This window comes from Salvelinus sp. IW2-2015, unplaced genomic scaffold, assembly GCF_002910315.2.
Source record: "Salvelinus sp. IW2-2015 unplaced genomic scaffold, ASM291031v2 Un_scaffold775, whole genome shotgun sequence".
In the NCBI taxonomy this organism is placed as follows: domain Eukaryota; kingdom Metazoa; phylum Chordata; class Actinopteri; order Salmoniformes; family Salmonidae; genus Salvelinus; species Salvelinus sp. IW2-2015.
The window spans coordinates 105,126-116,577 of NW_019942608.1; the positions used below are offsets into that span (position 1 = coordinate 105,126).

The 11,452-nt window shown below is 44.9% G+C and overlaps 1 protein-coding gene across 1 annotated transcript in view; it reads left to right on the plus strand.

Moving 5' to 3' along the window:
- Positions 1 to 7,068, plus strand: part of arhgef40 (Rho guanine nucleotide exchange factor (GEF) 40) — a 41,933-nt gene extending 34,865 nt beyond the window's left edge. The window contains exons 19-27 of the mRNA XM_024136064.2: positions 12 to 347; positions 497 to 586; positions 1,255 to 1,461; positions 2,436 to 2,615; positions 2,920 to 3,100; positions 3,438 to 3,551; positions 4,002 to 4,084; positions 4,207 to 4,253; positions 4,528 to 7,068. Coding sequence (XP_023991832.2) covers positions 12 to 347; positions 497 to 586; positions 1,255 to 1,461; positions 2,436 to 2,615; positions 2,920 to 3,100; positions 3,438 to 3,551; positions 4,002 to 4,084; positions 4,207 to 4,233 — 1,218 coding nt within the window. The 3' untranslated portion in view covers positions 4,234 to 4,253; positions 4,528 to 7,068. The remainder of the gene's footprint in view (positions 1 to 11; positions 348 to 496; positions 587 to 1,254; positions 1,462 to 2,435; positions 2,616 to 2,919; positions 3,101 to 3,437; positions 3,552 to 4,001; positions 4,085 to 4,206; positions 4,254 to 4,527) is intronic.
- Positions 7,069 to 11,452: the final 4,384 nt, after the last annotated feature.

An 11,452-nucleotide genomic window follows, 5' to 3' on the forward strand; every position in this document is an offset into this window, starting at 1 on the left:
CTTTCTCTCTTACTTCCTCCCTCTCTCTTTCTGGTTCTCCCTACCCCTTTCTTCTATCTCTTCATTCCCTCTCACTCTCCCTCCTCTCTCCTTACAGTAAACTGTACCTATTGTGGTGCAGGATGCTGAGTTCAGAGAGGCAGTACGTGGCTGTATTAAAGGGGGTGGAAGAGACCTACTTGCCCCTCCTGGAGGGTCCAGACACCCCCTCCTCCCTCAGGGGGAAAGCAGATCTCCTGTTCCCCAAATGGGCCAGCCTCAGCTCCTTCCACTCACAGAACCTCCTCCCAGCCATGGAGGGAGCTCTACTGCAGAGTCTGCTGCAACAGGACCTCTTCAGTAAATACGTGAGTGGGTCGATCATAGAGTTGGAGAGAGGGCTGTTTTAGCATGGGCAGTGCCATCAAGGGTACTGTAGAAGTAGATTAAAAAAAAAAAAATGAAGTACTTTACTTTCTCTCTCTCCATACCAAACCCCTCTCTCACACACAAATAGAGAGAGGAGTTTCTCCAGTACTCTCACTACATCAGGACTAAACCAGAATTGGACTCCCCGTTGGTTACTCAAGCTGCGGACTTCTTTAAGGTAAGAGACTGTCTCGTACCGAGGTTTTTTTAAATTTAAAACAGAGTCAGTGGAGGCTGGTGTGGGGAGAACGTCTCATAGTAATGACTGGGATGGAATGAGTGGAATGTTTGATACTGTTCCATTCAAGCCCATCCTCCGATTTAAAGTACCACCAGCCACCACGGAACAGCGTCACATTCACTAGCTTAAGCCCATTACAACAACAGTATTATATAGTATGGACAATTAAAACAGCATTGTATACACGGAAGCCGATTATAAGTGTAACGTATACTCAAGTAACTCATTAGGGTTGGATTACACTAAAACCAATCAACGGTCTTTCAGCATACAACAATAAACACAGTCTGATACACGCATAGGGCATAATCTGATCACAGCTTTAGACTGAGAAAACTTTAAAAGAAAAACATCACATAGATGGTTTTAGTAGAGATCTGAGGGTTTAATATTTACTGTAGTTTGGAGCTGTGTCAAATGCTGGAGGTGCAGTATTTAAAACGGCCACCGGGTGACAGTAGAAGATAAAATATTTCTAAGTACTGTGTCATGAAAATGATGAAGGTACTAACAATGATGATGATGATGGTGACCATACTGTAGATGGCAATGATGCTGAGGTCCTCTCCTTTCTCTCCCCCCTTCCCACCCTCTTCCCTCCCCAGCTCAGACTCCCGGCCACCCCTCCTCTCTCCCCCCTGTCGTTCCCCCATTGTCTCCAGGCCCCTACACTGAGACTTGAACAGTACTGCGATGCCTTGGAAGAGCTGGGAGGGCTAAACCCTGCCTCCGACTCCTCCCTCTCCGTCCTCAGACACGTCCAGCGTCACGGCGAGGACCTCCGGGCCAGCGACCTAATCGTCGGGTGTCCGGTGAGAACGCCAGACTTAAAACTAAATTCTCAGCTCTGGGCGGAAGCTAATTTAGAATAGATAAATCCCCACACTGGTATAATGATCCCAAAGTGTTGGACAAGGTTTCAACCTTAAATTGGGCATGCGTCCCAAATGGCACCCGTTTGACCAGAGCCCATAGTGCACTTCTTTTAAGCAGGGCCCATGGGGCTCTGGTCAACAGTAGTGCACTGTGAAGGGAATATAATGCAACTTGGGACTTCGTCGGGACAAACAGTTCACTAAGTACACCTGCAATCATTCACTTGAAGAACTCAATTTGTCCAGAACCACAGATCTAGAATCAGCTTTCCCTACCTCAGCTCTAACCATAGCCATTTGCGGGGTTAAGCCAAAACTGACCGTAGATCAGCACCTCGATGCAACTTGTTTCATCCTATTCCTATTTTTATAAGCCAATCCTACTCCTGTTTTCTGCTTCCTGTCCTGTAGTTCTGTTGCTTCTATGACACAGTTCTATCAATCACCATGGTGACACATACTCATACACACATACTCATACACGACACACATACATGCATGCACACATACACACAGCGAGCGAGAGAGAAACGCACGCACGCAAACACACACATACACAAACACACACTCACTGTCAGTCTGACTGATGACATAATGCTTTGCTGAGTCACCTACAGAGTGGATTAAATAGCTAGGTTAAACCCTCCCACATAGCTACTAGAACACACCCACAAACACACACAGGCAAAAACACATGACACACACACACACATGCGTACACACACAAAAAGCTCTCTGAAAGTTAGCTAAATAACAGAACAGGGAGTGGTGGAGGAGTTAGGTTTGACGCATAGCTCGGGTTACATGAACCTCACATCACTGGATGGTTAAAAATAGCTTGTTTCAAAAGCTTCTCTTGAACAACACGAAGCGGTTTGGTGGGCGGTAAACTGTGTGTGTGTGTGTGTTAGGTCCCAGTGGCGGAGCGCGGAGAGTTGGTGCGTCAGGGGGAGCTGTTGGTGTGTGGGGGGACCAGGAGGAAGAAGACAGGGGTGAGGAGTGTGTTCCTCTATCAGCACCTCATCATCTTCACCAAGCAGAAGAGTCCCGGCTCAGGACGCACCGCCTACAGCTTCAAACACAGCATCAAGGTAACGGACACGCGCAATGACAACACGCGCACACTCATACACAAGTGCACACACAGACGCGCGTAAATACACCAGCATGCGCAACCATGCATACACAGGCGCGCGCCCGCAAACACACACATATGGCCTCGATCAGACGAGATACCCACAGAAGAATTAGACATGAAAAACCGTCATTACCAGAAAAGCGGAGATATGAGACGAAGGTGCAATACCACATGAATCCACTATGTGTACGGTTCCTACCTCTATTCTCTCCACATCTCTCTTTCTCCCCCTCCCCTCCCCCCTCCCTCTCTGTCAGACGGGTGAGATGGGTCTGACCCAGAGTGTGGGTGAGGAGGGGGTGAGGTTCGAGGTGTGGGTGCGTCAGGCCCCTCGTATCCGGGACTGCCTGACCCTGCAGTGTCAGAGTGGAGAGGGGAGGGCAGCCTGGACACACGACATCGCTCAGCTCCTCTGGACTCACGCTATACACAACACAGGTACAGTATGATCCCTGACATTTGACTCTGACCCACAGAACTAGAATACGATTTTAGTTCTGTGCTCTGAACTCTCACCTCTCACCCCAGCCATATACAACACAAGTTCCAAACTATTGTAGCGACCTTAACCCCATTCACCTAGTGACCTTGTCAAGAGGTTCGGATAAGGTGTTAGGTTGAGTCCTTGTCGGGGCCACCGCTCAAATTCACTAGTGTAAGATATTGCATCATGAATTGGACATGTAATGGAATTATCTCTCTCTCTATGTCTCTCTCTCTGTCTCTCTCTCGGTCTCTCTCTCGGTCTCTCTCTCTTTCTCTCTTTCTTTCTCAGAGTTGTGTCTGAAAGAGACAATGTGTATTGGTGTGTCTAGTAAGATACTGCTAGACGTCACAGGAGCACCGGTAACATCTGAACTCGACTCTATCTACAATCTGAATGACAGAGGTGCTCGCGCGTGCACACACACACACACACACACACACACACACACACACACACACACACACACACACACACACACACACACACACACACACACACACACTGTCAGAAACCACCCATATATTATAAACACCCTGTGTGTAATACATATACTGTCCACCAGATGTCTCCCTGTGAATAATGGTATTTCACAGTGAGGACTCATGCTCTATATCTGCGGTGTTGCAATGTTAATTTCATTACAAACGCTTTATTGGCAGGCGACTGACCTCCACTCTCTTTTTCTCACACTCCTTTCCCCCTCTCTCATATCTCTCTCTCATATCTCTCTCTCATATCTCTCTCTCTCTCTCTCTCATATCTCTCTCTCTCTCTCTCTCTCTCTCTCTCTCTCTCTCTCTCTCTCTCTCTCTGTCTCTCTCATTCTCTCTCTCTCTCTCTCTCTCTCTGTAGTCCACAGTAGCTGTTCAGACTCTTCCTCTGTTGGCAGTCAGAAGGAGGGGGGGTCCCCAGCCTCTGGGAGGGGAAAAACACAGGTGAGTGACACAGACACGCACACACACGTACACACACACATGCACAAATAAACAATCAAATACACACACACACAGACACACATTCACACTGTGCCTCAAGTGAGAGATGTTTGTCTCCACAGAACCAGTCTCCTTCCACTGCGGTGTAATCTTCATCTCAACAACAAACGTGAGTGATCTTATCTTGCACACTTACTGTAATCTCTCTCCATTTCCTCTACCACTCTCTTTCTCTCCCTTTCCTTGTCTGCCCTGTCAACCCACAATCTCTCCTTTTAAACGTCGAAATCAGTCAAATGCTTTGACCCATTTTTCTCCTGAACGACGGAAGACACACCTGTGTCAGAAACCACAGGTTAACCCTTTATGGTTCGTATCAAACACCTCAACCTTCGTCTGCCTTTCTCCGCTCACTCTCCTCCCTTCCCTCCCTCCCTGTCCAGAAACTGGATTCTGGACTCTGGACCTAATAAAGACCAAAACAACATCTCTATGCAAGCCACTGGACGGGTCAAACTGGACAAGAAGTAAAGGACCAAAGAGAAAAGGGCATACAGGAAACAAAGAGACATTACGGCTCTAACTAACCCAGGACCTAGCATCAGCAGAGCCTGCTGTTGGTGGCCATGTTGGATCGGCCGGACCCGGTTGCTCGCCGAGTCATTGATACCGTGGACACTCCAGCCACACAGTAGAGCCATTGTCCTCCTTCAGCGGCTCCCCACTAGGCCAAACCACTCTGCCTGAACCACTGACTGGCGGCCATGGCCTTCGTGCTTCCACTATCTCCTAAAACATACAGGAACATTATAGGAAATATAGCTTTATACTGACTTTATTGGACATTATTCAAATGTAGCCTTTTACAATGCTGTTTAAACAGTGCCGTTTTTTGGGGATGTTAGTACTGTAGTAGTAGTATAGATTCTGTCTGTGTGGCCGTATATGTGGTATGGTATAGGCTAGGTGTGATTGTGATCTATGCAAATGAGTACATGCGGGCCTGCATGTACGAGTGCACGCATCACACAGAGTGTGGAACACACGCATACACTCTGCAGACAGTCTTATTGTGCTATAGACAGTAGAGTACTGTTCCAACACTGTGGCCATCTTACAGCTTAGTACAGCAGCTATAGACCAACCAGTGGGCAGATATCAACCAACGACAGGCATGGTGCCCTACTCTCAGTAGGTCTTGCCTGGAAGTAAAGAGTAGAATAAATAATAACATGGAAAGGAAATGTCCACATCTTATTATAACCAAACTATTAATCTAAGCACTCAGAACCAAATAAGCTGTTAAAGAGAGACTACCAAAGTCTGTATTTTGAAGTGGTTTGTTAGTGATGATGTAAAAGCAAGTGAGAATCTGGGCCAAATGCTTACAGTGTGTCCAATTGTTATTGTTGAGGGTTTAAGGAAAAGTGGTATTAAGTCTTATTCAGACGTAAGTCTTATGGTAACCGTATAACTTGTTTTGGGGCCTTATAGCCCTGCTCTGTATAAAGATACAGTAGCTATTGGACTCGATGTAGTATTCTCGATTGGTCTTTTCAATGACTATTTAATTGAATGATTTTGTGATGAATCTTTTTCATATAAGCCATAATGTTATAATCACCAAGTGTACAAATGTTTTATTTGCTAGCATAAGTTAATGCAATATGAAGTTAGTTAGGTATAGTGTGTAAAATGAGTCATTTGTTTATGTCTGAGTAATGTGCTTATAGCTTTTAATACGTTTTTTCAAAATGAAGGAAAGTATTCCATGAAATGGAGATGTCTGTTATCTGCCGTATTATCTTGTTATGAATTGAAAGATTTTTTATTTTTGAATGCAGTATGCACTATTAGCTTACGCCTCCAAATGTGATACATTACAGTAATAATGATACATCATTTGATGGGTGCTTATATTTGTCCTATTTAACACATGCATAGGTGTGTATTAATATGCATGTGTGATTTGGAAATGAAATTTTTTGCATATCCCGACTCTCCCTGAGACCTCAGAGAGTGGGGTCACAGCCGGGGTTGGCCATTATCAACAGCGACCCTGGAGCAATTAGGGTTAAGTGCCTTGCTCAAGGGCACATTGTCATATTTTTCACCTTGTCGGCTCGGGGATTCAAACTAACCAACCTTTCAGTTACTGGCCCATCACCCTTACCGCTAGGAACCTGCCGTCCTAATACAATACAATGCAATACTGTAAGATACAATCAAATACATGAGGGTTGAGTTAATTTACAACTACAAATATAAGTATTATTAAGTATAAAAGTTGTGTTTCTAAGCTAGTCAATTTTGGGAGCAAACTGAATTTAAATTGTGTTATTGTATAATATAAAGGTCGCTAACAGATAGTCTATATGTCAGCTATGTAACTAGGTTAGTCTGCCTGATATACACAGATAGCAGCAACCCTTGTCTCATCAGATTTCATGGGTGTCATAGCAACTCCATATCCAAATTAAAAAGTGCAAATGGATATTGAACCCATTGAATCAATATCTAATTTGTCTGATTAGGAGGTATGCAGTACTCATACAACAGTACTAGCTTGGTGCTGCAGAATATATTGCATTATATTGGGAGCTATTGTTTTCACCAGGAGAGAAGTCTTATAATAGGTCTTTAGAATAATGAACACCTTTTAACCATCTAGCTGTAGATTTTCATATTCAAAACGTCTTTTTATTACGCTTTGACATGATCCGTAGTTTTACATGTAAATACACGTTTTTTTTTCCCCAAGTGTTTTTTAAGTGTCATCTTACCTATGCAGTTTATGCCGAAAATATACTGATGTTTACAGTTTCGAAATAAATGCTTGTTTTGTTTTTGTTGAATGTCTGCATGCTACATGGTTACAATGTACTTGATACGCGTTATACTTCAATTGTACTTCAACTGTACTTAGATCATTTGTACCTTTCTTATTGAAATAAAACTGGACGGAAGCCATTGAAACTCAATAACCTCTTAGTGGTATCGCTTTGGATACAGAGGATGTTACCATGTCGGTCCCACTTTGCATCCCAAGTGACTTAAACCAATGTATTTACATAGAAGTAGGATAATCAGGTGCAGTGTAGTTACAGACAGTGTAGCACATTCTTACGTAATACTTACTGCTAGTAGCGATACTTACTGACGGGTTTGCAGTTCGTGTACCTGCACATTGATCATTGCACAGACATTCACTAATAGCGTGTGTGTACCGCAACTGTGTTCCCCTAGATCAGCATCAGTTAAACTCCAGCAAACCACCAACAAAACCTAGGATGACTAGATGACTATGCGGAGAGGGTCAAATACTCCACAGAGAAAGAAGAAAGGAGTGAGTGATTGAGTGAGTGAGTGAGTGAGTGAGTGAGTGAGTGAGTGAGTGAGTGAGTGAGTGAGTGAGTGAGTGAGTGAGTGAGTGAGTGAAAGAGAGGAATGAGGGATGAAAAGTGGGGAGGTGGGGAGAGAGGAGTGAAACAGGAAGGGGCTGACCCTCTGAGAGAAAGGGGGGAGCGAGAGAGGACAGGAGGAGAGGGAAAGAAGACAGGCAGACAGAGAGGCACAGAGAGGGGAGACGACGTGCACGAGACGATGTGCATGGCTGGAGAAGAAAGAATGAAGGAGACGGAGGAATAGAGAGGGGGCTTATAGAAAAAGGCTGCGAATAGGGGGAGACACAAAGAACCAGGGTGGTATTGCAGTATATCCAGGCAGGCAGAAAAAAAGTAGAGAGAATTAGAGAAGTTTTTATTTTTGCAAGGGGAATGGGGCGAGAGACAGAGAGAGAGAGTAAGTGAGAATGTGGCAGAGGGGGAGAGTAGGGCAGAGAGCGAGATAACTGCGAGGGCAAAGAGAGACAGAGAGCAGCAGTGAAAGAGAGTCAGAGAGAGGGAAAGAGAGAGAGCGGGGCAGAGAGAGAAAGTGAGAGAGAGAGAGAGAGAGAGGTAAAGGGGGGATGTTGACAAAGCAGAGAGAGTCTAGTTGAACAAAGAGAACGTGGAGAGAATGAGCCGGGTGCAACATCAAAGGGATTTTTCGTGTCTGGTTACCGGGACAACAGACATTTGCATGCGATTAGCTTTTTACATCATATTAAGATGGGGGTGAGGGGGAGAGCCAAGGGCAGGGAGCAATAGATCATACAGCGGAGTGAGAGAATGAGTCGGTGTTGCGAAAAGAGAGAGAGGGAGAGGAAAGAAATAAGGGAAGTGAGAGAGAGAGGGAGAGACGGGGGGCAGACAGGTGACAGAGAGAGAGAGAGGGGGGCAGAGAGGCGACAGAGAGAGAGAGAGAGAGACATTGGTCATCTCCTGTGGATCAACTGACTTATGGGCTGCCGACAGAGATTTCAGTTGTTAAGCCAGTATGTATGATTTATGCCATCAACATGGGTTGCGTCTCAAATGGCACCATTTTGTCTATGTGCTGCATAGGGAAGAGTTGGAACTGGCTCAAAACAGTAGCACACCTTGCCCTTAATTGCACATACAGAATTAACGTCAACAACATGCATGCCAGTCTTTCCTGGTTGAGGGTCGACGAGAGATGAGCTGCTTCTCTTCTAGTTTTGATGAGAAATAAATAAACAAATTGCAGATTGTCTCCATAATCAAATAACATTCAGCTCAGACACCCATTCATACCTCACAAGACATGCCACCAAGGGTCTCTTCATAGTACCCACGTCCAAAACGAATTCACGGCAACGCACTGTATTATACAGAGCCATGATCGCGTGGAACTCCCTTCCATCTCCAATTACTCGAGCAAAGCAGAATTACCTCGAAAAAAACGGATTAAACAACATCTCATGGAATGGCGGGTACCATGAGAGGACACACACACAAACACACTAACACACAGACTCACACTAACAGGCACGTTGTTTTTGTATTGTTTGTAGTATATCTTTGCCTTTTAAATGTGTGTGATTTTCCTTGTCTATCAGTGTACCCGTGTTTTGTTACTTGTCATGTTTTGTGTTTTAATGTGGACCTCGGGAAGAGTAGCTGCTGCCTCTGCAAAAGCTAATGAGGATTCAAATAAACAAATAACGAACAGTGCACTACTTTTGACCAGGTTCCATAGAGATCTGGTCAAAAGTAGTGCACTACATAGGGTGCCATTTTGGGCACAGCCTGGAGAGATACAGTATCTGTTAAAAGACATTTCAGCACTGATAAACATCGCTGCCAGAGAGAGTCAATACTGAACTGGACTGTGTACTGTGAATAGATGAATGGACACAACATTGACCCAAACAATGCACTGAGATAGGAGAGAGTGCTATACTATAAACCTGTATACTGCATACTGTGATATAATACTGCATACTGTAATACTGTAGCTAATACTGTAATACTGTAGCTAATTAGATAGATAGATAGATAGATAGATAGATAGATAGATAGATAGATAGATAGATAGATAGATAGATAGATAGATAGATAGATAGATAGATAGATCGATGACTAAAGATAGTATAGATATGATGATAGATATGATGATATTGATTGAAGTGTACGTAGATAGATAGTAGTTAGACTAGGATAGATAGATAGTTGATTATATTCTTCTATTATAGTATATTGCAATCTGATTTCCAGGTTTAACTTTGACCAACGACGATTTTTCTCCTCTGTTCAATGGAAATGCCGTTTGGTTTTGAGACATAGATAATTCAGGCATACATCAGACATTGTGAATAGAAATCAGATTTACACAACACTGACAAGACACACAACACACAAACACACACACACACACACACACACACACCACACACACACACACACACACACCACACACACACACACACACACCACACACAGACCCAACACCACACACACACCACACCACACACACACACACACACACACACACACACACCACACACACACACACACACACAACACACACACAACACACAACCTGTTTATGGTACACACTCCAGACATCAACACAATGACCAGACATAATCTGCCTCTCTTTCTTTCCTTCCTTCTCACTTCCCTCACATTCTTTGTCTCTCTATCTTCTTCTCTTTCTGTCATCTCTCTGTCTCTCTCAATGACTCCTTCTTCTCTGTCTCTTTCTCTCCCTCTCTCCATCTTTCCTCTCCATTCCCTGTCTCCATCTCTCCTCCTTTTCTACCTCTATCTGATTCTTATTTTTCTCCCGCCATTTCCCAGCTCTCTCTTCTCTCCTTCTTTCTCCTCCCCCCCTTCCCCGTCTCTCCATCTCCCTGTCTCCTGCCCTGCGTTGCCAGTGTGTGATGCTCAGTGCCCCAGTTATTGTGGCTCCGCATTATTGCCAGTGGGCGTCACTCTGCCCGTTGTCACGGCAGCATTGTGGGAGGGGTGGGTGGAGTATTTCAGTATCAATACCCTGAACACTGCGACAAAAGGACAGCAGCCACAGCCACATATCACTCCACCTCTGCACTCCTTCTTCTTCCCTCATCCCTCGTTGTCTCCCTCTCTCTGGTCCCTTTTCTCCCCCCTCTCTCTCTTCTCCTCCACGTCAATTGCCTCCCCTTTAATTGATTTCTTCCATCTCCCTTAAATGTGTCATATTGATCCTCCCTCCTTTCTGTCTCTCACTCCTCTCTCTCTTTTTTTTACTCAACATCTATCAGATTTCTTTCTCTCCATCCAGAGACCTCCTCCTCCCTCCTCCCCTACCTTCTTATCTCAATTCATCTCTCTCTTTCTCTCTCTCCACCTCATCTTCATTTCATACCCCCCTCATTCTCTCGTCTCCCCCTCTGTCTCTCTCTGTGCGATCTCTCCCCCTCCCCGCAGTTTTTTTGTTTGTCTCTGGTTCACTCACTCTATGATATTAATTGGTGCGTTTTGCTGGCTGCGGCGGAGAAAACAATCAAGGCATTAACACACACAACACACAGCCTCAGGGGCGGGTGATGATGCATGTGGCAGACACAAACACGTACAATATGCCATTGAGGGTAATCACACACGCACACGGCACATAACACCACACACACATAGGTCTATACAAAATAGAACGCAGTCAGACCATTATGCCATGATTGTACACGCACGTACTTAACACGCATCGCACTTACACATGGCACGCATACACACACACACACACACACACCACAACCACACACACAACACACACACACACACACACCATCACACACACACACACACACACCAACACACATCAGGTCTATACAAAATAGACACCATACAGACACATATGCCATGATTGTACACGCACGCACTTACACACACACACACACACACACACACACGACACACAACACACACACACACCACACACACACACACACCACACACACACACACCACAACACACACCACACACA